The sequence below is a fragment of the Lonchura striata genome, chromosome 3, assembly GCF_050655825.1.
Source record: "Lonchura striata isolate lonStrDom1 chromosome 3, ASM5065582v1, whole genome shotgun sequence".
Lineage (NCBI taxonomy): Eukaryota > Metazoa > Chordata > Aves > Passeriformes > Estrildidae > Lonchura > Lonchura striata.
The window spans coordinates 106,470,671-106,497,871 of record NC_140705.1 but is presented as its reverse complement, the minus strand read 5'-3'; the positions used below and the strand labels follow the sequence as shown (position 1 = coordinate 106,497,871).

Here is a 27,201-nt window from a genome sequence, read left to right as displayed (position 1 = left end):
TAACAGAATTTTGAGAGAATTTTTTTCTGAAAATAAATGGGTGATTTACTTTTTGCTTGTTTCTTCTGAGTGCCAGAGAAAATAGGTCTGGAGCATGTATCTACTCTACCAGCATGAGAATTTGGAGAAGTAGAGACCTTGATAGTTGTGAGAAGCTACAGCTCCTTCCTAGCTGCACACTATGGGCAGCAAAGCGATGTACAGAACCAGATTATTTTAGTTCAAATGACTTGTTAACTGAATTCAGAAATAGCTCACATTGGCTAACAATTGGGTATTAATTTAGAGAAAAAAAAAAATTTAAAATCCAAGAAGGACCTTAAGCTTTCATTCCTTAGATCTACTGACCTAAGGAGCCTAAGGAGATTTTATTTAAATCAGCCCTTCTGTTACATTCAGCCCTAACTCTTCTTGAAGAGTATCATGAGGAGCTTAAAGAAATAACAGAAGGCAGCAGCATCTGTATAATCTCTCTTCTCCTGCTATGAAACGAGGAACACAAGATCAGAAAAAGCTGTGGACAGCACGGTTGTGGTGAAATGTTTCAGGTCTGAGTCTGCAGGCTTTCACCCACACACCAGGTATCTCCCAAACAGCCTCCAGTCAACAGCCTGACCAGCAGGATTGTTTCATCCTCCATCCCTGGCACACTGGTGCTTACCTAGGAGCCATCAGCTCCTTGTACTCTTAAGCAATGTGAATAGAGCCACTCAGACAAAACAGGTACTGGTTTTGTTGCAATCCAAACACAGCCTCTTGTGTGGCAGAGCTGTTTGCTGTAGCCAGAGCAGGCACAGTATTCCTGCCCTTAAAAAGCAAATAAACATGTTTTCAATTGCTGATAACATCATCAAAGTTCAGGACAGTTGTGCTGACATTCTCTGCACCAGGTCTTCCCTTGTTGCAGGCTTCTTTAAAATGTGTCTGATCACATGAGAAATTCACAGTGTCAGTCTTGCAGCAAACTGGGGCTGGACTCCCTCAGTCATGAAAGTGGATGATGCTGACATAGCTTTAAAAAGCATGGTGTTAACTCAGTAGCACAGGACAAATTTTCAGGTAGAAAAAAAATTTATGGAGAATGTAAAAGGTGTATCTGCCTTCAGATGTAGTGGGATATTTGAGATAATTCTAGAGACAAACCTAGACACTCTTGTAGCAGCAGCTCAGTCAGAGGCCTAAGTTGAATGATGAGGAAAGAGTTGAACAATTTTACTTGTTTCCACTAAAAAAACCAACCAACCAACCAACCAACCAACCAACAAAAAAAACAAACAAACAAAAAAAAAAACCAAAAAAACAACAACAACAAAAAAAACCCACCACAAAACAGATGGGGATTTTCTAGGTTTTCAATATGTACACAGTGCTGTACTTTGGAAAGATATATATAACCACATTGAGAGGAGAGGTTTGGATGGACATTATGAAAAATATAGTGACAAAGACAGCAAAATGCTGGCCTCAATTAGGTGTCATTGTGTTAGAATGGAACTAAATGTAGCCTGGGCTTGTCCCAGTAAAGGAATTAAATGCACACACCAGGGATATGGCAATTATTTTTTCAGTGACTCTCTGATAATTCAGCACAAGGCAGGGATGAGGGGATAAACTGGCCAAATATGCTGATTTCAACAAGATGTGATAAAAATCACATTATACTCACACACACACAAAATATATCCTTTTTCCAAAGTTAAAACAAACAATAATTTCAAGAAATTCCTTCACAGAGAGGAGGGGAGGGTAAAAGCATTGCTGTTTCCTCTTAAAATCTTGAAGGAAATCGGAGTTCAGTGAGTCATGCACTAGAAATGAGCTCATTGAAATTCATGTGTGGAAAAATCTCAGACAAGTAATTGGCAATGATAGAGTCATAAATAGAGTCATTAATGATGGATGCCTTTTAATGAAGCCAGAGCAAATATATAAAAGTATCTCTTTTTTGATGAGGTTTTCCCTATACAGAGAATTATTTATACCCAAAACCTGAGCTGGTTGATCAGCTACTTTGGTAACTATCAGCTGTCATTCCAGACACATAGGAAGATTAATTGACAATTATCTTTTTCTTCCAGTCAAAAACTAAACTTCAGTCTTTCTAAATGCATCAGGAAAACACAGATATTGTTTTTCCTGCAAATGTTTGGCCCATTAACTAATAGAGGCCGTTGACCTTATGAGTTCTCCTAGTGTTCTGTAAATGTTATTATTTTCCATCTGAAAATAACATCCATCGGCAGCTTCAGGAGTCTCCAGGGTAGAGCTGTGTGTCACCTGGGAGAGCAGGTAAGGACCAAAGGAGAGGCTTTGAGGGGAGCAGGGCATTTGTTCTGCAGCACAAACATTAACACTTCTGCAGCTCTGGCTTATCAGTCATCACAGGGCAGGATGGGATTCACCAAGGACAGGAAAGTCCCCACCCTAATTGAGGCACAGCTGAAAAAACAATCTGACGCTAGTTCAGTGTCCCAGGAAAGGAAGGAGCAAAGAATCGTTTACAGGCAGCAGAAACAGGGGAATACAAAAAGCATGAGGAGGCAACTGTGGTTTGCTGGAGTGGGGTCCAAGGCACTCCTGGGGGAGTCTCATTCCAGCCTGCCAAGCTCCTGTACAAAATGACACACCCTCTTGTAGGCAATTGATGAGATGAGATTTAGAACCAAGAAGTGGCTGTGGCTCATCCCCTCACCTCTAGTGGATCTTCCTTAAGGAATGTTTTTGAGATGCAGCAAGAACTTCAGGGCAGAGTGCAATGCATTTTTAGGCGTTGAAGGAAAAAAAAAAAACTGACACAAAAACAATGTTCCTATAGCTTTACATTTTAAACACTTGGGCAGAGCAAGATCAGTATTCCACTGGGTAGGAAACACCGGTGTACAGAGATGCACATTACACTGCTGTGTCCCCACATCCTGAGGATGGCTCTGGAGGCCAGCCTAGGGAAAGGCAGGAAATCCCTGCAGGAGATGAGGCAGAACAACGGGGCAGGCTGGAAATCTGTGGGTTTTTCCCAGGAGATGGCAGTAAAGGACAATCGCCTTTCAGCCAGTGGAACGCAGGGAAGTGGAAGCAGCGGTGGAAGCGGAGCTGCTCCTCCGGCATCGCTGCCGCCCTCGCCAGTCGCTCCTTGTTACCAGGAGCAAAGCTTTATTCTTCGCGTCTGTGCTTCTAGCAAGGGCGAGGAGCTCAGACTTCTACATTTCCATACAGTAGGTAAATTAAAAGCTTTCTCCTTACCATGGAAGAATCCCACTCTCAGCCTCATCCAGACTGGCAGAAGCCCAGGAGATCTCTCCTCCAGCCTCTGGCTCACAGCAAGGTGAACGCTGTGGGCTGCTTCCCACTTTGTACAGTCATGCCTTGAGACACACCACAGACCGACTCCAGCCTCCTGAAGTATCCTCTTATGCTTAGTGATCATATTACTGCTTTCCCTGACTTGGCTGAAAGCTCCCCAGTTTGGATTTATTATCTCTTGCTGTCTGGCTGTAGACCTCAGTAAGGAGCCCAGCTCTATATTGTTGGAAATCCTTTCTTACACACTGAAAAGCTGTTGTCAAGTTTCTCCCGAGTCTTTTCTCCTCCAGCTGAATGTCCAGAGCCCTGTGTCTCTCCTCATGCACCTTGCAGGATTCAGGAAAGTGCACCACCCTCTTTGAGCCCAGTCTAGACTTCACCCCAAAACAGGCCTGGCAGCCTAATACTACATCCTGAAAGGAGAAGAAAAGAAATTATTTTATTCCTTTACTTTCTCTTAATTTAATTATCTCCATTAATCTACAAGTTCTTCAGGCTCTCTGCTTTTCCTTGAAGAAAAAAGGATTTCCAAAGCACACTCTGTACAGGTAGCTGCAGCAACTGTGTGCATATTTTAGGATCAGTTTTGTCTCGGAAGAGGCCAGCGTTCAGCTAACAAGGGACTTGGGATACAGAAAAAGAGACAACTGGTTTTACTGCACCCCAAAACAAAACCTGCCCCTTTCCCAGTCTTACAGACAGGTAGAGGTCAGAAAGGACATTCATCCCTGGAGTGATCTGTGACCTGGGAGGGGCAAAGACCTGGAAGTGCCAAAGTGCTGTGGTGTGGTACAGCTCTTCTCAGTCACTGCACTTCCAAAGCAAGCTGTGCAAGAGTGCTTCCTTGCTGCTAATGTTACAGGACAAAGGACAATAGCTCTGAGTCCTCTGCCATTTCCTCAGAGCCTGTGGTAAGCCAGAGGAGTAATTAAATACTCTGGCAAAACCAGAAGAAATATGCTTTATTCTGCTCTGTGACTCATTGGCCATTCACAAGGAGTAGCCAGGAATTTAAAGTAAAAGTGACTTGCCAAACTGTCTGGTTAGTGGAGTTTGTTTCTGAGAAAAGCATGGACAAGTTCACTATGTATTTCTTGCCACTCTTACATGTAGTCAGCTTCCTGAACCTATTTATCCTGCCATTTGTTATAAAACACAGTGAAAGGTGTATGGAAAGCTGAAGGGAATCAAATAGGCCAGCAGCACACCACTGAAGACAAACCTGACAAATGAAACAATGGGTAGAGGTTTCATGCAAGGGGCTGAAGGGTGGAACATATTTTGTCCAGCTCAAACATCAAATCAAACCTTCTCCATGTATTCACTTTGGTATCCACTGCAACCCACATTGTTTATGAGTGAGTCAAACACCTGTTTTGCTCCTCAGAGGCACCAGGAGTTCAGCTGCAGACAAGCCTATTTTAATAAAAGAGCCTGTGTGCACCTGTGGGTTGAAAGCTGTCTCTGCTGGGGTGGCTCCTCCAAGGACCACCTTGCCAAGAATACATAACACCTGTGCAGAAGCCAAGGTTCATGTCCCAGACTGTCCTCATGGCTTGGCACCCACCGGGGCTGGGAACACAGGCTCTTCCCCAGTCCCAGCCTCCTCCCCATCACCAGCATCTTGCTCTCTCTCCCTCATCTCACGTGCAGACTTCCAGCATGGCAGTTCTGCTTCAGATGGAGGCTGCCCATTTTTTTTGGCTGAGCAGGTGACCTGCCAGCCAACATTGAGAGGATCAGGGAATATTTCCTCATCTCTCATGCCACTGAGACAACATTTAGCAACAGAGCTGCAGGACCTGCCCTGTTCCACCTGCTTGCACCACAGCTAAGCCAGACCTGGCCCAACAGAGATGCTGCCATGGCTGACAGGAGGTACAGCCCTCTGCCATCCACCCAGCTGAGAAATGAACCTCGCCCTCTGGATTAAGATTTCCTAGGCATTGCTTCCTCAGCTGGGCTAATGAAGAGAGCAGCAAACCCTGAAGCCAAGGCTTGGCCTCACAAATTCCCTTGAGGAGCTGAGGAGTGAATCACTGCTCAAGGAGAACTGATAAGCAGCACTAATTGGTAACCTCAGTGAGAACCATCAGTTCGTTTTGCAGGAGGAAAATGAATCATTAGCAGGTTTATTGCAGCAGCACAGGTTACTTGCTTACTTTTCCTTTCTCTCTCCTCTTTCTTTGTTTTTGGTCTATTTTAGAAACATTGGCCAGCCAAAGCTGACTCACCAATATGCCTGAAGCTTTTCTTTTCTCAGGCTCACACAGAAGCACCACGTACATGTCATTCAGGTTCTGTATGGATAGCAACCAGGTTATTCCCTTAAAGTTGCACCAGGTGAGCAGAGGCTGGATGTCAGCAGGCAAAAGTCCACTGTGCTGAGCAGTTCAGGAGCTAAGGTTCATGTTTACCTTTGTGGAGGGTCTGAATGGGCTGGACTCTGTGTGTTGCAATGAGGGAGCAGCCTTACTAGTCAGGGGACATACAGACAAATCGATGGGACACTCACTCCACACAGAAAAATGGAGACACTAATCTCTTCCTGCATGGCTTTAGTAATTTGGAAAAAAGGTTTAATGATTTATGCTGTAAGAGCACTGTGAAACAGGCAGTCATGTAACAAAATCTGAAGTTAATCCCAAACCCTGCAGGCTGGTGTGGCATACGGGTGTTAGGACAACCTTGTTCTTACTGCATTATCAACAGGCTGGTGGGGCAGATAAGAGGGACAGGTCTGTCCCTACAAAAAAGCTCAAGAGAAACAACTGAAGGTATGAAATCAATGAGCAAAATCCCTTTGTGGCTACTCCTACCCCAGCTTTTGCAACCTTAGATCCTCTGCAGCCTCATCTCCACACCTTGCTGTTCCTGAGCATTTCTACACGGTCTGGGCTGCAATCATGTCCTGCCAGGGCCCTGAGGCCACAGGCAAAACAACGTGGGGAAGTTTACACTGCAGCTTCCCCTGGGCTGCTGCTGAGAAACTCCTCCTTTGTGCGCTTACTTATGTGTGTAGGTAAAAACAGACATGGATCTCGTGGCTTTTATTTACAGTCCAGTTAGAAAAGAGCATAACACCCTGCCCCACCCCCCCATCTGATTCATTTGCTACATTTAAAAGAAATACAGTGTGGTTTGCCAAGACATACAAACTCCTTTGTTCAGAAAAGGCAAAGAAAGCAAGTGAACAGCATTTTTTTCCAGTTAAGTCAACTCCTTGATTACAAAAACACCATCAAAACTAGAAAGATATGTAATACATAGAAAGTGCTAGCAGGGAAGTCATTTACAACTACCACAAAAGACTGACAGAAACAAACAAACAAACAAACCCCACAAAATTTTTAAGGCCCATAAACCACCTTGTTCCTGTGTCATCAATATATGATTTATGTCCCTGGAGGTGTGACATGGAAGCTGCTGCATCTGCAGCACTGAGCTGAGCCATCTGATACTGACATCCTCCTCCTACAGCTTCCAGGTGCAGAAATGATGATGGAGCTGGCAGGTTATTTGGCCTTGTTCTCATATATCACACTTGTTCATTCTTATACCAAATGCTGTATATATATTTTTTTTTTTCCTCAGATGCTGCTGGCAATCAATTGTTTTTCCCCTGGTGAACACCACAAAATCAGGCGTAAAATGGCCCAGCTTCCAGAATCAGGTGTATCACATATGAACTCCATTCCCAGTAAAAAAAATATATGCAGATTTCACAGTAGCAGAGGAAAAGTTGAAAATGTTAATCACAGTGAGCCTTTAATCCCCCAAAATCACAAATACACACCTTATTTTCTTTCTGTATTTTTACATCTTTCTCATGATTATTTAAAGGCTCATTATGTCCAGGGTTTGAAATGAACAACTATGATGCAGCAGAGCTCTCCATGTCTCAGGCCACATTCCATTTATGTCCAAGTATATTTTTAAGTACACTCATAATCTTAACCCTCTCAGGTAAAAAAAAAACGCACCAAACTCAGAATTTCAGAAAACCAAACACTTTCCTAATCCTCTGTTATCTGTTTCCTCCACTTCTTTGACAATTCCTCTCACTACCCAAACTCATCTCCACCTCCCCAGCTGCTCTCCCATCCTCTGTTTTCCTCTCTCTCCCTCACCTACTTGCTTTTCCATCCATCCTTGGCTCCCTTCCAAACAGCAGGAAGCTCTGGAAAACCAACTCATGCCCCAAAGCAAACTTCAGTTCTATTATTCAAAGATTATTTCCTCATCCTTACACTTCTTTGACCCAATCTGATTTTACAAAGCACCGGAATTTTTTTCAGAGAAGAGCACTCAGTCTTGGAAAGAGTCTGGTGTAGAGGCTCAGGGCTGTTGGTCCAAGAGGTTTTTCAGATCCAGGTCTCAAATTTAATCCTGAGAAAGCAGCAATGGCCTCGTGTCCTCTCCCATGGGGCACAGGGAGCTGTCCTAGCGGACGAAGGATGCCACATGTGTTGACACTCCAAAGGGAGCAGAATAGGCTGCTGCTAATCCTTGCAGGCCAATCACCAAGTAGTGACAACCTTTCTGCAGAACCTTCCCAACATTCTGGGGAGAGAGATGATAAAAAGGGATTAAAAAAAGACAGGGTGAAAGAAAATACCTTCACGTAAAATCATTCCGACAGCCAATGTCACAGGCCCAGAAAATGAAATTCTCCCACAGCTAACGAGGGCTGCAGAGTGGAAAAACATTTTACCATCTATTTTTATATAGGCATACACACCCACAGGGTATAGTTAAGCTGAACGGATGCAGCCTCCACAGGAAGCCAGGCTTTTACATGTGATTCTATTCAAGAATAAAATTAGTTTAAATTCACCCTAGTTTGTAGAAGTACATAATTCCCACATTACATGCTCTAACTATGTTAGCAATTCCTAGAAGTTCATAGTGTGCTAAAACTGGAGCTGAACAAGAAGGCAGTAATCACTGAGAATACTGTTATGGAAAGGTCATTGCTTTTTGTCAAAATACAATTTCTTTTGTCAAAGTAAGAAAGTTATGGTCCCCATCAGTACACATTCAGGAACTCATCTATATACTACACTAGAGATAAACTTGCCATGGATTATTTAACTGAAAACCTTAATTTAATTTTAATTTCATTTCTGATAGCTTTTGGTCATGTGGCCACTCTCAGCTGGTGAATCAATACAATGTAGTCAGATTTGGAGGAATATCAGAATTAATTTTTATTTACTCCTTATGGTTGTGCAGGACTAGATTAAAACAACCTCTTATAGAAAAAATGGAATCTGAGTAAGTATTTTTAAATCAGTGAAATCTAGTCAATATCTATTATATTCTTATGATTTCTTAAAGCTGGATCACAGAGGTTCTGGCACATAAAAACCTTCAGCTGTCATGATGATACTACACAGTTGAACTTTGCTGGTTTTACTCCCATGGAAACTCACTCAAAAGGAGTTAAGATGCCAAAATAAAAAGGTGGCTCGAGCCTGGGGGCAGATCCTGAGGCTGGAGGAGAGGTGCAAGGCCTTCCCTTCCCACATCTGCCCCTGCCTCACTATGTCACACAGGAGTCTTCTTTCCCCCTTCCTGCCCTTCCCTTACCCAGACCTCACCTGTTCTTCCATGAGTTGTTCTTTATGCCAGAGCCAAACTGGCAACACTTCCCCGTGGGAATATCATCTGACCAACACAAAAGGGAATACACAGTACCTAAGAGCTGTCCTGTGCTCTAAACACCATTAAAGGCATCTTTATACCAACAGCACCACCAGCAAAGTGATGACCTGCTGCAAATATTCTCACAAAACTGTACCGTACACATCAGGCCTATGGCTTGAGACAGCTTCCTACAGCATGGGACCTGGAAAACACTGTGCTGAAAATGCAAAGGATCAAATTCATCATGAAAGAATGAAATATTCTGTTCGTTTCTTTATGAAACAGTAGGATTTGAGAGGCAGTTCCTGACAATGCTGACATCTGTAAACTGAATTTCAAAAGTAACTTTGCCAGGCTAATGGCATTTTCTGCATGTCAGACATAGCAAGCATATCTTTACCAAAATCATGATTTTTTTGATAGAATGCAGTAGAAAGTCAAGTCTCATGCTGACATCTCAGCAGCAGGAAAGGATTCCTGACACAGAAATGTTTCTCCTGCGAACATAGAAACTATTGTTTGCTACGAACATCCAAGACATACCTGAGATGTACTTAAGTGACATGAACAAGAGAAAAACAATAGAATTCTTCCACATGGCAGTTCTGTAACTAAAGGCACCAATCTTCCGGTGGGAGGAAAACCAAACCACCAGACTGCAGGACTTGTGACTTCCCACACAGGAAAGCAAAAGAACAATTTTGATCCAAAATTACTGTTACAGATGAAGAACAAGCTGCTTTTATTTTTTGCCCCTGTAACTCACAGCAGTGAATTCTAAGGGTCACCTTGGCCAAGGAATGTCCTGCAGGGCTGTTTATCGTTTCTTTCAGGCACTTCAGTGGAAGGGAAAATAATGGCAGGCCAATTAACTGGAAGTTTTAAGGAATAGTTTTTAAATAATGACCCTGAGGGAAACGCAGAACCAAGCGACGCAAAGCACCCGTCACATGGATCAGCTTAGTGTCATTTTCACTTCGAACAGACAGATTTTGTGCTCTTTGATCCAGGCGACGATCGGTGTCCGGGCCCCCCCCCGCAGCACCGGCTCCTTCCCGGGCAGGTCCGGAGCAAGCCCCGACCCCACCTCGGAGCCGGGCGCTGGTCCTGAAATGCCCGCGGGATGAGGGGCAATTCCAAAAGCCCCTCGGAACTCAGCGGCCCCGCTGCCCTCTCGGCACCGCAGACCCGGGGATCCCCATGGCGTGCCGAGGGTCCCCGTCCGAGGGTCCCCGTCCGAGGGTCCCCGTGCCGGGGGTCCCCGTGCCGAGGGTCCCCGTGCCGAGGGTCCCCGTGCCGAGGGTCCCCGTGCCGAGGGTCCCCGTCCGAGGGCCCCGTGCCGAGGGTCCCCGTCCGAGGGTCCCCGTCCGAGGGTCCCGTGCCGAGGGTCCCCGTGCCGAGGGTCCCCCGTCCGAGGGTCCCCGTGCCGAGGGTCCCCGTGCCGAGGGTCCCCGTCCGAGGGTCCCCGTCCGAGGGTCCCCGTGCCGAGGGTCCCCGTCCGAGGGTCCCCGTCCGAGGGTCCCCGTGCCGAGGGTCCCGTCCGAGGGTCCCCGTCCGAGGGTCCCGTGCCGAGGGTCCCCGCTCCGGCCGTGCCGGGCGCGCTGTGCTCTCACCTTTCCGTACTTCTTGAGGCGCTTCCCGTAGTGCCGCTTGCCGGGAGCCCGCGGCGGGCGCAGCGGCTCGTAGGAGCCGGGCAGGACGGCGAAGCGAACCTTCCTGCAGCCGGCGCCCTCCTCCTCCTCCTCCCGCAGCGCCGCCGGCCGCGGGGCCCCCGCGCTGCCCCCGGCCCCCGCCGCCTCCTCCTCCTCGCCGGGCAGGATGCAGACTCGGTCGTCGCCGGCTCCGCGGCGGGAGAACCTGCCCCTCACCTTGGCGCCCACCGTCATGGTGCCTTCGGGCGCCGACCTCGGGCGCTTCCTCCGCCGCGGCGCCACAGGTGTGGCCGGAGGCGGCCGCTGCCCCCTCCCCGGGGCGGGACGGCCACGGGAAGAGGCGCCCGGCGCGGGGCTGGCGCTGCCCCGGCTGCGGACCCGCTCTGGTGCGGGAAGCCGGGAGCCGCTGCGGGAGCCCGGGATCGGAGCCCGTCAGCTCAGCGGGGACAGGTGAGCGCTGATGGAGCGGCACAGCCCCGCACCGCACCGCGCCCGGGCTGCTTCGGCCCCGGAGATGGTTCCGTGGCACCGCACGCACTGCCCCGGCCCACGGCAGCACCGCTGCAGGAGGTCCCGCTCTTTGCCCGGCAGAGAAAAACGCCACGCTCCTTGCACATCCCTCAGTTATAAGTGTTCCTACTAAAGCCACGGGTGAACGGCCTCTTCTGTGTCCTGGGCTGCGTTCGGCTACCCCTGGCCAAGGGGAAAGTGGCGAAGTTTCTCAGTGGCTTTTGCCCAGATGCTGTGACAGCCCCACCTCGGCGGCTGGGGTGCCGCAGTGTAACAGCTGCCTCTCCTAAGCGGCGTTCCTCAGCTGGGGCACATCAAGAAACCCAAAACTGCACAGGGAGGATAGATAAAATTTATTAAACTACTTGGTGTATTTATCAACATTTGATGTGCATATGAATGCTTTGGACAAGCAGATGCAACACGGGGACAGACTAATCCTTTCCCCTGGATTTTTCTTACCAAGGAGCAAAGCCTTCAACCTGCATCTCCCCAAGATCTGTGCGTGATATTTGGAAAGTAAAACCTGCACTTTGCATTATCTGCCCCAAGGATGGTGATTCACCAACTTCACAGCTCCAGAAAGCTGTGTAAAGAACAGTGGGGCCATGGAGGCCTGAAGGGTGGAAAGTGTGAGCTAAGCCTCAGGACTGTCACTACAGAAGTGCTCTATCACAATAAAGGAGAAGCTCTGAGGTAGATAATTTTTCCCTATCTTCCCAAGAGAGGCAGGCCTTTCCCCACAGACTTCATTTGTATCTCACAAGTTTGCTTCCCTTTCCAGAATTCAACTATAAAAACCTCACAGAATACATCTCTCAGCTGGGATTTAGCATCTCCAGGGGAATCACATGTTCTGAGATAAAGAGGTCCAAGATACCCTCAGATGTATGACATAATACAAAACCTCATGTCTAAACAGTTCATGGAATTTTAGCATCATCCATTACCATATGGCATAATGACCCCACTTGGTTCCCCAGCAGTGTCATTCATTCAGTGGACCAGGAATGACTGTTTATTGTATTTTCACTGATTTATATACATTTTAATGTTTTTAAACTGGACTGTGTGAAAAGGGATGCACTAGTTTTGGAAATGTTGGTATACCTCAAAGCAAGAAATAATGCAAAAAAACCCCCAACCCTGACTACTGAACCATGCAGCAACCCCATTGCTCACCCCCCACCCATCCCAACCACCACCCCAGAGATGCTGCCAATAATATTACGAGTTCAACAAATTATGTGAATTCATGAGACCTCCAAAGGTTCAAGACATACCTTTCTTTGCCTCGAGCTGGGAAGTTTGATGTGGCATTTAACTCTTTTGTATTTCTAAAGTTAAAGCTGTGCTGATAAAATGCCACACCAGTCCCTTCCCACATGGAAGTTGGGAACATTGGGATCTGAAATGCAGCTTATCCCACTCTTACCTAAGGGGTAACTGGTATGTAACAGGTCCTGCACAAGGCAGCTGTTGAGGGTGCCCAGAGCCAGGCACTGAGGTTGGGTAGGCACCGTCTCACTGATCCCAGACTAAGAAGACTCTGCTTGCCAATAAAACCAGAGACATTTTCAGAACTGCCTTCTCCAGTCTTCCTGTCTTACTCCTGCTGGGGCAGCAGATTTGGAAAGCCAAATGCTGAACTTGTGTGCACTTAGACCTTTTGCATGCAAACTGTGCCCTTGAGGAAGCTCCAGGTGTGTTTGCTATGGAGAGCATGAGGTGGGTCCTGGCTCATCTTCCAGAAAGACAAAAGGAGGAGGGCATAGGGCTTAGGAACCAGGGCAATTTCACACTCTGGCAGCCACTGGACAGTACACCATATGCAAGCTGCCATGGTATATAAACATGAAATTGGCAATGTCATGTTTCATGGGAAAGCTGGAGTACAATTTGTCAGCTCTGTCCTCTGGAAAAGCTGTGTGTTTTGTGGAACATTGATACATCTCTGGTTATATGAAACGGTGAAAACCAGCAGCAATCTAGGGCAAAGTTAGCCATGGAAAAACAGTGCCTGTAAAGCGGGAAGCTCTCCTAAGTACTTAATCCTACTGTCTCACAGCATGACCTATATTTTGTCCACTGATTCTTCTGAAAAGGCAAAGGGTTTTGTTTCATGACCAAGTTCATACATGACCTTCGATTAGCATCACGATTACATTCCAGTTGTGTATTTTTTTTTTAAAAAATTGATCTTTTATGGACATTTATGTGCAAATTGAGCAGACACAAAACCCCCTCCTCCCCAGACCAATTTTTGGTGAGTTCCTGTAAAGCTCTTGGACAGCCATTTCTCAGCAATGCTAAACCACTGATAAGTTTCTGAACAGTGCAGGACCAGTGAACCCATGCAATGCTAATTCTGAATTCACACCATGCTGAAGATGGAGCCTGTGCACCTTTAAACTGTTTTGCTACCTGCAGTGATGACTGTGCTTTTATAAAGGGCAAACAACAAGTATTTTAGTATGAGAACTGTTCAAGTAAGTTTTAATAGAGTGCACCAGTGAATCAAGATGACTTGCATCAGATTTGGTTCAATGAACATCAGATAAAAAAAAAGAAAAGGGGCTACAGTTCTTTCTTTCCAAACACCACCCTTTTTCTAAGGCAACAATACACGTCCATCTCCGAACATAACTGTTACATAGGAAAGCTACATCACAGTACAGTATGTAAAGTCCATCTTGGTCAAGAAGCCATTAGAGAATGGCACATTACTACACTTACAGCTTTCTAACTTAGGGTTACAGAGTTTACCACAGCTTTTTTTTTAATTTTTATTTTTTAAAGTGACGATTTCTTAATGAACTTTCTATTCTTCACAAGAGTGTGCAGATGGGGCCCATATGTTGATATTACAGTAATTACGACATTAAATAACATTGCACAACCAACCTCTATGGTTAATTCAGTACAAAAGAACAAGTATTAAAATGTACCAGTACTAGTGGTTTTACATAGTTTATAATCATTAATTATGAAGGAAAAAAAATGTGGGGCTGTTTTTTTTTTCTTTTCAGTAGGCAAGTGCCTAATTACAAAGCTGCACATTACAGGCATAATGATGTGGAATAAATACAAGAAATCTGGTAAAATATTAAACACAAACAGGTTACATGGGAACAAACTGTACAACCACAAAAGCATAAATCAACAATTCATCATTATAAACAATGTATGTTTAGCTGTAAAATATTATGTGGAATTGCATGTACTCTTTAGGGGCACATGTTCCAAAAGCCAAGCTAATTCCTGAGGTGGTATTATTAACTTACACAATTGGTCAACACTTTAGATTATCTTGTGCTATTAAACAGTCCCAATGTTAACAGATTTCCATAAAATGGAATTTGTAGTATTCTGAAGGCAGCAAATAAGTGATATTTTACACCAAGATATTCAAATGAAATTATTCTGGTTCTCCATTTTGGCGCTACATTTGTTAATGGGCCATGGGAATAAGCACTGGAATTTGCAGACAGAAATCACTTATGCCTGGTTTCTGTTCCCCCACAGCTCTGAGCTGGCCAAAGGCAGAACAAAGTTTCTAAACTGTAAGTGCCAACACTGTAAACATATTTGTCTCTTTTTTTCAACTAAACACTGTCCAATAACAAGGATAAGAGCCAAAGATAAGCAGGAACAGTCTCACGTAGAACAAAAGCCAATTACTCACTGACTTTTGGTTCAACTCATGAACAATTTTTAAATAATTAAAAACGGTCATGCTACAGTTGTGAAAACTAGTTTGTGCATTTGATTCAGGACACAAGTTTTTTAAAAAATGCATGGTAGAGGTAAGACTTATAAAACCCACCAAAAATGTAAATGATAGGGAAGAACTTTTCCAACTCAAAGCATCAAACATACATTTCTGTGCAGAAATCTAGACAACTATACAAGATCTGAATTTAAGCAGTCATCTTTTTATTATACAACTCTATGAACATAAAATGAACAGAATGCTCTATATACTTACCTGTACATGTGAACATAACTTCTTTAGCTACAGTTATTTAATATAGGTCATACTGGATTTAACTTTACAATTCTGAATAACTATGTATAACCTTATTGCAATAAGGGCAATTTCTACATGGGGAGTTTCACAGGCCAATCACATTAGGCGAAACCAGTACATTCAAAGTGTAGATCATGTATGAATCTTCCCTGATCCCAAAGAATTTAGGTTCTCTTTACAGCTTAAGCTCATTTGCTATCTTGGATGCAATGTTCTTAAACGCAATAGAAGTCCCAGATATTCTCTTGAAGCGAACTCCATTGAGCGACAATCGTGGCAGTTTGCAGACTTCCATCTCCCACTGAACAAGGCTGTCTTGTCGTGCATCACCGTGGACACAGAAGAGCAAAAACCTCTCTTTTTGTTCGTAATCACAGTTATTGGCATCTAACACTTTCCGAATCTCTCTCATCATATCGTTCGGGTCCATAGAACTCGTGGTCTTCATACTCCATGTGAAGCGCAAGGAGCGTGGCTTCGAATCTTTGCTATCCTCCTTCTCTCTGTCTTTGGGCTCCCCAGAAACACTCCTGGAACAAGTGACACACAGCAAAGTCAAAACCAGAGCGGCGTAGCTGAGAGAGAGAAGCGAAATACAGTTCTTGAACAGGGGTTTCTAAACTGCCACTGAGATGCCACAAGTCACGGGCAAGCTAATTCAGGGAGTGGGATGGACGCTGCTGGAACAGCCCCGCCCCACGTGCCGTGTGCTCAGCACAGCACCGTGCCACTGGAGTGGCACACAGCAGAGCGAGTTTGGAAACCCCTGCTCTACAATGTTCTGATGACAACACGTGCAATGGGAACTGCAGCAGACACACGTTACTCCATACTGCTCCAAAGAAAGTGGAATCTATGTAAAAGCATGACTGAAGTTCTGCTGATTTCATGATCTGGAGCATGCCATACACGAACAAAACTGAAGTTGAGGGACACAATCCTGAAGCAGAAATCATACTGTAAAAGCAGCAGAGGAAGAAATCCCACCCTGCAATTCACAAGTCTTTAGTTAATTCCCTCCCTTCTTTTCTGCCTTCCCCACCTTTTGTATTTGTTTAGATTTTTGACCTCTCTCTGTGTCAAAATACCTTATAATAACGTTTTATTTTAACTAATAAGGCTGATTTTGGACTGTAATTTGATTGTGAACAGCCTGTTTGTCACCATTTGAGTACATGGCCAGCAACTTTTACAAGTAAGAAACAGTGACGTGTATTTTACAAATACAGACAAACTATTTTATTTGATAAAGGACAAAACTGCAAGGGAACGATTTCCAATTACTGCTCTTAGTCTGATGCTCCCTTATCAAATAGATTACTTGTTCCATTGCAGAAAACATTTTGAGAGCCACCACAAATTATTTTAAAGTAATTCCACAGTCAACTGTTATCTGCTCTTGCCCCAGGTACTCCTGATGCTGATGCCTCCCCATCCGTCACTGGGGAGAGGTGCTGCTCTCATTTCAAGTCTATAAACTGCCATCATTATTCAGAGAGGAGTCAAAACAAGCACTTTGAATTCAACTTTGTGTGACCCCCAGAGAAACACATTGATATTAAGGGATAGAGCAGGGATAAGATCTCAAATTACTTTGTTAGCCCAAAACAGACACTGTAGGATGACAAAAAGCAGAGAAAGCTAGAGAATGAAAGCAAGAGCTGAAAGCAACTTTACACTTAATTTGAACACTCAGTCTCTTTTCCCTTTCCATAACTATTTGACAGCTAAGAGACTCTGAATTGAAAAGGGCTAACTAAGATAAATGCATTGTGTATTATATACAGTGTATCTGGGTAAGAATGTGCTGTTTGTTTTTTTTTTTTTTTAATAGGCTTTCTGTTTTGAAAACTAAATCAATACTTTCTGTAAGTGACCAGTTTAGAATTAATGCAAACTACAATGCCTGTTCATTAGAAAGCAGAAAAATAAAGAGGTTTGCACTGTGCTTAAGCACACCAAAAGCTGAAACATGGCAAAAGAGCAGATATACTGGAAAATGAGCATATGAAGGAATGTTATATTGCTAACAAAGCATCTATAGATTTGTGTACAGTGGTTGCCACAGAAATTCAATATTTGGCAGTCACCAACCCTTCTGTCTGAATGTCACTTGCTTTGTTTCTCAGAGCAAGTGACATTCATTTCTCAGGGACTATAAGGTGTTTACTTATGGCAAGCAGCAGCTTTAGTAATGAGCACAGTATGTAACTACAGTAAAAATTTAATAGATACATATATACACACAGACACACAAAGTATTTACACTGTCCACTGAAACCAAAAGTAAACACCATTAAATATTTATAAGTCAAATCATGATTCTAAGTGCCTAAAGGATTGGTAAACTCCTATAGGGGGTGTTATTATTCAAAGGAATACTCTTACATAAAGTTTTGTATTAAATACTTCGCAAGAAAGCAGAAATAAAGGATATATAAAGGACCTCAACAAGACCCCCTCCCCCCAAATAGAAAACAGTTTTGAAATACAGAATAATTAAGCACTATTCTCTTTTACATCCTGATTTAAAAGGCTTTAAGAAATCACTTGATTCAAAAGACCTAGGAGCGAAGTATTAATAGTGACTCCTCACCTTGAGGTGTCAGTTCTGCCACTGGCTTCGCCTTCACTTGGATCCCTCAAAACAAAGTTAAGGTTGAGATTCAATGATAAAAGTGAAAAATAAAAGTTAAGAAAACCTAAACCTAGAACAATGTTAAATAGCTACTGACGAAAAAAAAGAATCAGTATAATAATGTTAAGCCTAATACTGTTTAATAGAATTTTTTCACAAGTGTTGTTTTAGTTACCCTTTATGACACCTTGTTTTTTTCTGGCTCTGACGTGTAATTGTTTAAATTTTTTTCCCACTTTGCCAATTGTTGGCAAAATTAACATGTTGTTCTGAATCTTACTGCAGACAGAGCAATGGCCACATGTAACTCCAGCAAGCACAGAGGAGCAGTTGATCAAGGTGGTCCAGGGGGGCTCCACTCTGCACCCTTGTGGGTCAGGGTTTGTGTATCCCTGAAAGTACTTTGAGACAAGCCCATGCTTAAGCACACTCAAGCAATTAACAGTAAGATGTGCCTAAGAGTTTGTGAGACCGAAAGTTTGAAGCCCAGTTCAGGAAGGTTACTTCAACATCTGCTTAACTTTAAGCAAATCAGCTGTTACACTGACTTCAGTGAGTGTATTAGAGAACTAAAGATTAAATGTATCTTTAACTTGTTGCATTAGAGCTGTGCTTTGCAAGGAACTGTTTTATATTATCTCTTTTTAGTATGAAACAACTTGAAATATATCCCCAGACTGGGTAAGCCACTTAGGTATGTTCCTAGTGCTACTGTGCCAATATTTAGCACCCAATTTCAATTACCTGATTAATGTAATACCTTTAAAACACTAATACTTTAGTAACTAACACCATGGAAGTATCTTTTGACAAACTATTGATTCAAAATACTTCAATACCCTATTTACTAAGCATTCTCATTAAGCATTTTTTTAATATACTTACCAGAAAAGGCATTTACCCTTGTCAAAAGTTAGCAAAAAAAGTAATGCATGACACCTTCTAGTAAAAATCATTTAAACCATTATTTCCTGAATAGTACAGAAGTTAAAAGTTACGTGATCCAACTCAAAGAACAGCAAAAAAATAGACCCCTTGACCTCCACCCAGGTAATCCCAGCCACTAAGTCTTAAACAACTCAAATTAAAAAAAAAAAAACAAAACACCCCACTATCACCAGTAAGAAAACAAACACACACCCTGCAAGGCCGTGACAAAATATACTTTGAACATTATAAAACATACTTGGAAATGGTATAAAATCTTCTATAATAAAGACAAATTTAAAATACATAGATTTAGGATATTTTAATTCTAAACATATAGTTTAAAAATTATTTTAATATTTTAAGATAATGAAAACATTATTTCTTTGATCTAACTCTTAAAAACAAAGTCAAGATACCATTCCTTGCAAAAAAACAAGGAGCTATTACACAAAAAAGCAGCCTGTACTCTTGAAGTTGATTAGTTACTCAACAGGAAAATTCCTTTCTTCCTATTTAGAAACCTACACTGACAACAGTCAACTAGCTTTGCTGTAATACTTTTTTGTTCCTTAAAGTCAGAGAACAATTCTCTCCTTCCAACTATAAAAGTTCTGGAGATATCAATAATGGAGGATCAGAGTCCTGTAGTAAGTTCAGGTTCCTGGAAAAAGAAAAGAATTCATTCACTTTTTTCTTTTTAGGTCTTCTTAGGAGGTATCTCTTAGACACACACTGATGCACTATCAGCTCACCAGATGCAATTAATAGATAAATCACTAGTAGAAAGAGGCAAAATGAAAATTAAGTCCCCCTTTTAGGAAAGCTCTTGTGACTGTCACTTATCTTGAACAGTGTATTTGAAAACCTTTCTCAGCACCTCTCATCACAGGATTATTACTGATAGTATCATCACAGGAATGAATGCAGATCCAGGATGTGTGTGCTTTCTTCTTTCAGAAACCTGAACTTACATTTGAAGAAGCTGTTGACATAAAAAAACAGGCTGTGTGATACTGAAATACTATTATTTCCACACTTCCAGATTTCTGCCTGCTTCTAACTTCTCATTTATTCAGATATTTTAGAATTATCGGAATTAACTTGTGAATACCTACTCCTTTTAAGCACAGCAATAAAATGATTGTAAATATTGCCCTTGCAACAGACTGCATCCAATTAAAAAAGCAAAATATTGTTAACATTAAATAATGACTTATTTTGAAATCACTCTTTTCAGGATTTAAATGAATTTGATTCTGCTTTAATTGTATCACAGCTGTGAAACAGGAGCAAAAGCCCCTTTTGAGCAGTGCTCTTTTGTTCCTTTAAGGTAAAGAAGCAGAATAGCTGGCCAAACAATGGTTACAATATGTACACATTAGTAAAACAAGGCAGATTCTGGAAGGAACGCACAAACCAAGCAGCATTTTAACTAAATGTATATTTACTTCAAAGTTGAACTGGAAACTGTCGAAGACTTTGCAAATAAAATCCTGCTTACAGGCTGGGCTTTTATAATTCTTTTTTCTGTAGAAACTCGAGGTACCAACCTGCGGACGAACTTGGAGGTGATCTTGCTGATGATGCCCGTGGAGGTGCCTCTGCGGGCGTGCGCGAACGCCCCGGTCTCGTGGGAGGGCGAGGCGGGCGGGCCGTTGTAGGTGGCGTTGCGCCGCTCCCGCAGCTGCTCCCCGTGGAAAGTGCTGCGGCTGGAGCTGCCCCGCGGAAAGCGCGTCCGGTCCGGGGTGGTGGTGCTAATGCTATGAGCAGATGGGGAGGCAGCAGGCACTCTTTGAGTTGCGCTGCTGGCAAAACAGAAGCATAAATAACGAGGAAGACCAGGCTAAAAGCTCTGCTACATGACAACCGCCTCTCAATCAATCCAAATCTTGATTCCTTTTAAAAACTGAATGTGCTACTGATTTGCTTTTAGGATTCATACTCTGTTTGTACAATGAAAATATCTCTTGATTATTTCTATTTCAAGTATTAGAGCTGTTTAAAAAAGTATACACAGATAATAGGACAAAAGAAAAAAGGTAGAAAAGTCTGTGGCGAGACCTGAAAGTGTCTCCAGCTCTCTCCTGGAAAAATGTGTTTAGTAATACCCTTAACACAAGCATTCCCAAAAAACTTAATGGATATTTCTTAAGTCATAAACTGACAGAAATAAGTGTATAAAGTTATTCAGGCAGCTAATAGAAAGGACAACTATACCATGGTGCTTTTAGACACCAGTGAGCTTAGCAACCTACAAATCAGAGAGGTTTACATTCCAGTATTTCATTTCAATTTATGGTGGCCTGTGTTGTACAGTTCAAATTTTTAACTACTTAAGTTTGAGAAGTTTCCAGAGGGAGGCCGTCAAGGAACTTTAACTGTATGCAAAATCAGGTTTAAATCATCTGTATGATGAACAAAATCAGGTCTAAATCACCTGTAATACCCACAATACTTGAGCAAACTCCTGCTTAAAACCAGAACACAAGATGGCAGTTTTGACTGGATTACAAACACTTTGATGTCTGTCACAAACTGAACAAGAGCACTCCTGAAGTGCACAGCAATAAAGAAATGCCCATCGATCTGTTACCTTGGTCGGTAACCTTCAGTACCATCTTTGATGGTTGGCAGTGTGACTTTGATAGGGTGACCAGAGGCAGACATAGACTTTTGATGCCGAGGGCGTGCGGAGACAGAGGCCACTGCAGAGCCTGCAGAGGATGTGCTGCTTGCAGACATTTCCGTCAGGCTTTTCCATGGTAGCAAGGCAGCAGGGATGGATGAATGGGAAAAGAAAGGTTAGTGTAAAACTCCTTACAAAAAAGAGAGAAAAGAATTCATTTATTCTTTTAGAACTCAGCAGTGCTGCTTAATTAAACATAAGACCGAGTGACCAGGCCACCTTAGTCAGCTAAAGTATACAGAATTCTAAGAAAATTACATTAATCCATAAATGAATTCTCCATATACATTAAGTTAGGCCTTTTCATTCCTCCCAAGATTAAAGCTTACACATGCATTATTCAAAGTAATGAAGAAAGACAACAATGAATACCAGGACAGAATAAAAAATACTGAAAAAGAAATTCACAGAGACTTAAATAGATTGATTAAATAGACTCTCCTTTCATTAATACACTTATTTGCAGTTAAAACAAACATCTAAAATATGAAATATTTGGAACTGCTGTCACATTAACGCTTGGAAGTGACTGGTTTTTAAAGGACCAATCTGTCCTTCTCTGGACAGTGTCCTCCAGACATTGCTGGGCTGAGTCAACCCTTTCAAAGTACAATTCCTTCTAGCATTACTTTTATTTCTCCTTCCTTAAGTGTCAAGAAAGATGAAAGTAGTGGCAAAACTATTGTGCCATTAATTTTTTTAAAAAAAAGTAAAATGAATTAAGGCAAAATACAGCTCTGTCTCTACAAGCATAAGTGAAATTGCATTAATAATGTATTAGCAGCTGGAGTCCCACAGCTAAATATCTGTAGCAAAGAGGTAAAGACTTCAGATAAATAATTAGATGACACAAGATATTCAGCTGCACCAAATCCAAATTCAACTGCAATATAACATCATGTAGGAAAGGTAAAGAATATATCTGAAAATTCTTCCTAATTTTTCAGAATATGCTCAAAGAACTGAGCACAATATCCACTGCACTCATGAAAGGAACAGAGGTTAAGAATCTTTCATATTTATAGAAAAATTTATAAATATTTTTAATAATTTTAAAATTTATTATTTATACATTTATAGAAAAGATAACTGCAAAATTAAAAACTTTGAAAAATACTTTATAGCATTTTATGTATTAAATCTCTTGAAAGAAAAATATCCATCAGATCAGAAAAAATATTGTACTACATATTATAACACTATCTAAAAAACATCTGTTATCTGCTTTTTTGCAAAAAAGGATTTTTACTACCTTTATTCCAGTATTTGAAACTATACACAAAAATTTGGAAAAACATTTTGAAAGTACCCATCCAATAATCTGAAAATAAAATGCTTTAAGGAAGTACATTAAAAAGCAGAAATCTAACTTTAAGTGTTTATAATTAAATAGTTGTCTTTTATTTGTTCCACACTCATAATTTTACTGTAAATGAACAAACCTGTACTTCTTATTTCCAAAATTTTATGCATCATTAAAAAATTCAAGCATTATGACAAAAAACAAAAGAAAACTAGTTTATTCAATTATGCTATTTCATGCTATGATTTTTTTTATTTTACAGTAACTACTTGATTTGAATAACTTGAAAAGCATCAGAGTAAGAGCTGTTATTTGAATCTAAATTTTAAAAATCTAGTTTTTATTACTCTCCATTAAAGCCAGTAACTTATTTCTCAGTCAAGTACAGGGATTAAACAACAACAGGTATGAACAAAAAATTTTTAAAAAGACTAACTGGCAGCGTTAAACACAATACTTAAAACCTACTAAACTGAGTTTCATTGTCATCCCACAAATAGACACAAACTGGTTACCATCACTATGAAAATACTATTTAGGCCAGAAACTTATATTGAAAACAATCGACAAATTTTAATAATTTCAGCTTTTTGAGTGGTTAGGCAGGAAATGAAAAAGCTACACTGTCAGAGTAATCCATCTGAAGCTCTCCACAGCAGAACTGCCCACTTAGCAATTAGCTGTTGGCAGTTCCTTGGTCCTGTGTTGGAAGACAACCCTCAGCAATCAATGTGATCCCATAAAAAGAAGCAAAGGCCGACTGACACATTTAGCTTAAAAATTCATCACAAAGAAGCAGCAGTGGAAGATAAAAACATACACTTGGACTTTATGTATTTCACACTGTGATTCATAATGGTATTTTGCATAACCTGCTTCTTCTGTGCCTCAGTTCTTGTACCCAAGCTAAGAAACAAGGAAAGTTGAACAATACCTGTTGTCCTTCCCGTTCTGTATTGCAGAATAGCGATCTGAAGAACGTTCACAAACATAAGTGTTCCTCCTTGTCATTCCACTACCAGAAAACACATTATTCTAGAAGATAATTAATATCAAAGGTAAATTAAATACTTTCTACTGTATATCATGTTGTACAAAAATCTAAGCATTGGAAGAAGCAAATCAAAACAGTGTTTCAGCCACTTATGTATATTGTTAATGCTTTCAAATCTACTAAGTCAAGCTGGCAACACAAATCACTTATATCATCAGCTGTTTTTTTTCCAATAGCTCCCACATCTCATTACTGCACCATTGAGAATACACTGAGAGAACACAAGGAAGTTTAATTTTGCTGACACATACTTTACTAAGAATTATTATGCAAGTCCCACACACTGTGTTCCTGTATTATTTGTCCCTGGGATCAAACAAACTGGGATCCCAGACAACACACCTATGGCTGGCTGAAAGGCTTTCCTGCACAGCATAATTTTCCAACAAGGGCTCCAGTTTGTTGCTCCTGTCAAAAAGAGCTTTTTAGAGGAAAATGGAAATACTATCAATCTGGAAATACAGTCTACTATGGAAATACAATCAAGTCAGTCAACTCAGAAATTATGATGCAGATAACATGGTAAATATGTCTTGTTGCAAAAATACAGATAGTATTTCTCTGTTACTAATAGTAGTTTTGATAGACTTCCCAAAATAAGCCTAAACATACTCTCCATCCCTACGAAGCAGAGGTTAGCTGAAAATTTAGCTTTAATACATGACATAAAATTCTCACTTTTTAATACACTACATACTGAATTTGGGGTGGGAGAGGTTGCACTGTGCTAACATTACATTCTGATGCCTGCTAGCAAAAGACTTCAAATACCCTAGACTAGGGTACTGTAGGACATAATGAACTCTGCAAGATTTACTATGTTTAGGTCCCTCTCACCTACAGTTTTTCAGCATTAATATGACACCACAGAGACCACTTAATAAACTGTTTTAAGGCCAAATTGTAAGGAAGATTAACAACTGCAATAACTGTTTCTGAAATTAAACTCTCCCGAGTTACACAAATATGACTAAAAGTCGTAAATATGTTTTCAAGAAATCCTGCCTTTCTGAAGGTAACATCACATTACCCCCAAAGTTACAAAAAAATATTTTTTAATTATCCACATTAAATTAGCTTTTTTTCACTTCAAATGTTTGAGTTTTAAACAAAAATATTTACTATCTGTGTAACCTGCTCAACCTTGAACTACTGTTGTAATATCAGACACCAATATTCCCTAATCGTGCCCATCACAAAGCCTTTCAAAGTCCCCAAAATAGTAACAGAGCTAAAAATGCACATATATTGAAGTTGTCATTAGCAAGTAAATCAATTTCTCATTCTTCACAGCAAAGATACTCCATTTAATTAGTTCTCACAAAGCAGAGAAATGATAGTGACATATCAGCTTGTACCACACATGACTCTAATCAGCTTTGGGGCAATGTAGTTTTGGAAAAGCTCAGATATGAAATCTAATCTTAGAAGACTCAAAATTCCTGCATGCAATCCACACAACCATAATTTCAAACACTTTTGCAGGGGTGAGGAGACAACAACCAATTTAAAAAAAAAAAAAAAAAAAAAAAAAATTAAAGCATGTGAAGATGTATTCCAGACACAGCCTGCAGAACATTAGGACTTAAACAAACTTCAGCATTTATTTTCCTTTCAGAAAATTCTAATAGAAATGCACATCATCTTCCCAGAATATCCAAGATGGGAGCATGTAGAATCCCAAAGGACAATGAGAATTCCTGCTGCCAGTCTACTGTACTAAAAGACGGCAAGAGTTTTTGTATTTAACAGACTATGTTTTTGAAATAGCATAAAGTACACTTGAATCTTAAATCATGATTCATGCATATTTTTTTCTCCTCACATGAACTTTTGCTCCTAAGTAGCTGCTTAAACACCATGCAGTATTTTTTTCACTGTGAATCCCAAACATCAATCCTACTGCACAGGTACTACCAAAAGGCAAAGTAGATGCTTTCACATTAGAAGAGACAGACTGTCCGATTTGGAACAAAGGTGTGTGAGGCAGTAATATGATAGCAGTTTACAGAACTGTGAATATCATAATAGAAACATTAAGAAATTATAAATTTGCTAGCTCAGTTCCTTAATACAACAGCCAGGTTATAAAGCATATCAGCAGGCATACGCAAGGGAACGAGTGGGTGGATCCCCCTGATCCTGCTCCACTTCTGAAGTCCAAAATGAAGTGGTTTCAGAAAACCAAACAGCCAAATTGACAGAGAAAGTTTATGAGAGATATTATGCAGGATTAATCAAATGAAATCTCTGAATCAGAAGTCCCTTGACTTCCTTGTAGATAGACAAGCATTAAAAACCAGAACAAGAACATTCCATATTGGCTCTATTCTTATGTTCTTTTCCTTAAATATCCAATATTTTTCTTGACAGAAACCGAAGTTTGCCCAAGTGCAGACATTCTCATGTTTACTGTTATGTTAGTGTTAGAAAAAGTAAAGTTGAGGGAGAAGGGAAAGATTTATTTTAAAAGGCATCTACTGTAGCCTATTTCTGTCTGCCAGTAAAAGTCACCAGAAATAGACTTAGTGGCTTATTCAGTACCCATTATGTCTATAGTAATCTTGCGCTGCACATTTTGTTTAAATAGGGAAAAAATAAATATAACAAGCCAAAAGCACACCCAACTCACACTGGTAACTGCACTTGACTTCTTTCTTTCTGGACCCACAAGTGGACTTGCAGCCATTTCTCCTTTGGATCCCACTGTAGTGCTTCCCAGTTTACGTGAGACATCCTTGTCCCAGTCCTCTTTCTGTTCACTTTCCACACTGTTTGCCTGAGACCTTTTTGTGTATGACACAGCAGGAGGAATTGAGGGGCCAACTGCCAAATAAAAATAGAATTAATAAATACCTAAAAATAATCACTGTATTTTTCTTGGCCAAAGTAGCCTAAATATAATTCCCCGAGTCCAAAAAAAGCATTTGAACAAGTCTGACAGCAAACTCAGTACACAGACCAACCTACTAAATCAAGCCGTGACAGCCTGTGCTCTTTTTACCCACTCTCTTTTCACTTCCAATTTGCAGTTCAGAATTACTTCCCATTTCACATCAATATGTAAAACTTAGAAGAACATTTTAATTCTCACTTTAAATCCATGCAATTTGTACAGTATTATGAAAGAAGGAATTAAATTATATTTTTCAAATTTTTCAGTACTTTTTGCTGCATACCTTTTCCTCTAAACACTGCAAAATATTATTTTCCCCTGAAAACCCTAGGCCTACTTCGTTTACAAGCCTGTTTATACTTGAAAAATATTACAATTCTTTTCCCCTCATCATTCTTTAAAATGTTTTGGGAAAACTCCTCCATCAGTAGACTTTTACATTCCTTTGAAATAAAATCACATCGGCTAACAAAATGTAGAAAACAGTAATGCAAATTAGGCAGAGAAAAAGGACAAACATTTTAGAAATATTTATAGCAATTTGACAGCTGAG

At 41.3% G+C, this 27,201-nt stretch overlaps 2 protein-coding genes across 6 annotated transcripts in view; both read right to left on the bottom strand.

Moving 5' to 3' along the window:
• Positions 1-6,335: 6,335 nt before the first annotated feature.
• C3H1orf115 (chromosome 3 C1orf115 homolog) lies at positions 6,336-10,903 on the bottom strand. The gene is made up of 2 exons (XM_021552776.4): positions 10,563-10,903; positions 6,336-7,863 (listed from the first exon to the last, which is right to left on the bottom strand). Exons 1-2 carry the CDS (start codon positions 10,833-10,835, stop codon positions 7,744-7,746), a joined length of 393 nt encoding a protein of 130 aa, XP_021408451.2. The 5' UTR covers positions 10,836-10,903; the 3' UTR covers positions 6,336-7,743.
• Positions 10,904-13,578: 2,675 nt separating this feature from the next.
• MARK1 (microtubule affinity regulating kinase 1) overlaps positions 13,579-27,201 on the bottom strand; it is a 56,731-nt gene continuing 43,108 nt past the window's right edge. For 2 of the 5 annotated variants that reach the window (XM_021552507.3, XM_021552543.3), the window contains 6 exons: positions 26,385-26,578; positions 23,633-23,733; positions 21,303-21,461; positions 20,260-20,514; positions 17,738-17,782; positions 13,579-15,671 (listed from right to left, as the gene is read on the bottom strand). In XM_021552507.3, the coding sequence (XP_021408182.3) occupies positions 15,317-15,671; positions 17,738-17,782; positions 20,260-20,514; positions 21,303-21,461; positions 23,633-23,733; positions 26,385-26,578 (1,109 nt within the window). In that variant the 3' untranslated portion in view covers positions 13,579-15,316. The remainder of the gene's footprint in view (positions 15,672-17,737; positions 17,783-20,259; positions 20,515-21,302; positions 21,462-23,632; positions 23,734-26,384; positions 26,579-27,201) is intronic. The other 3 variants (XM_021552517.3, XM_021552526.3, XM_021552535.3) reach the window with 3 other exon arrangements.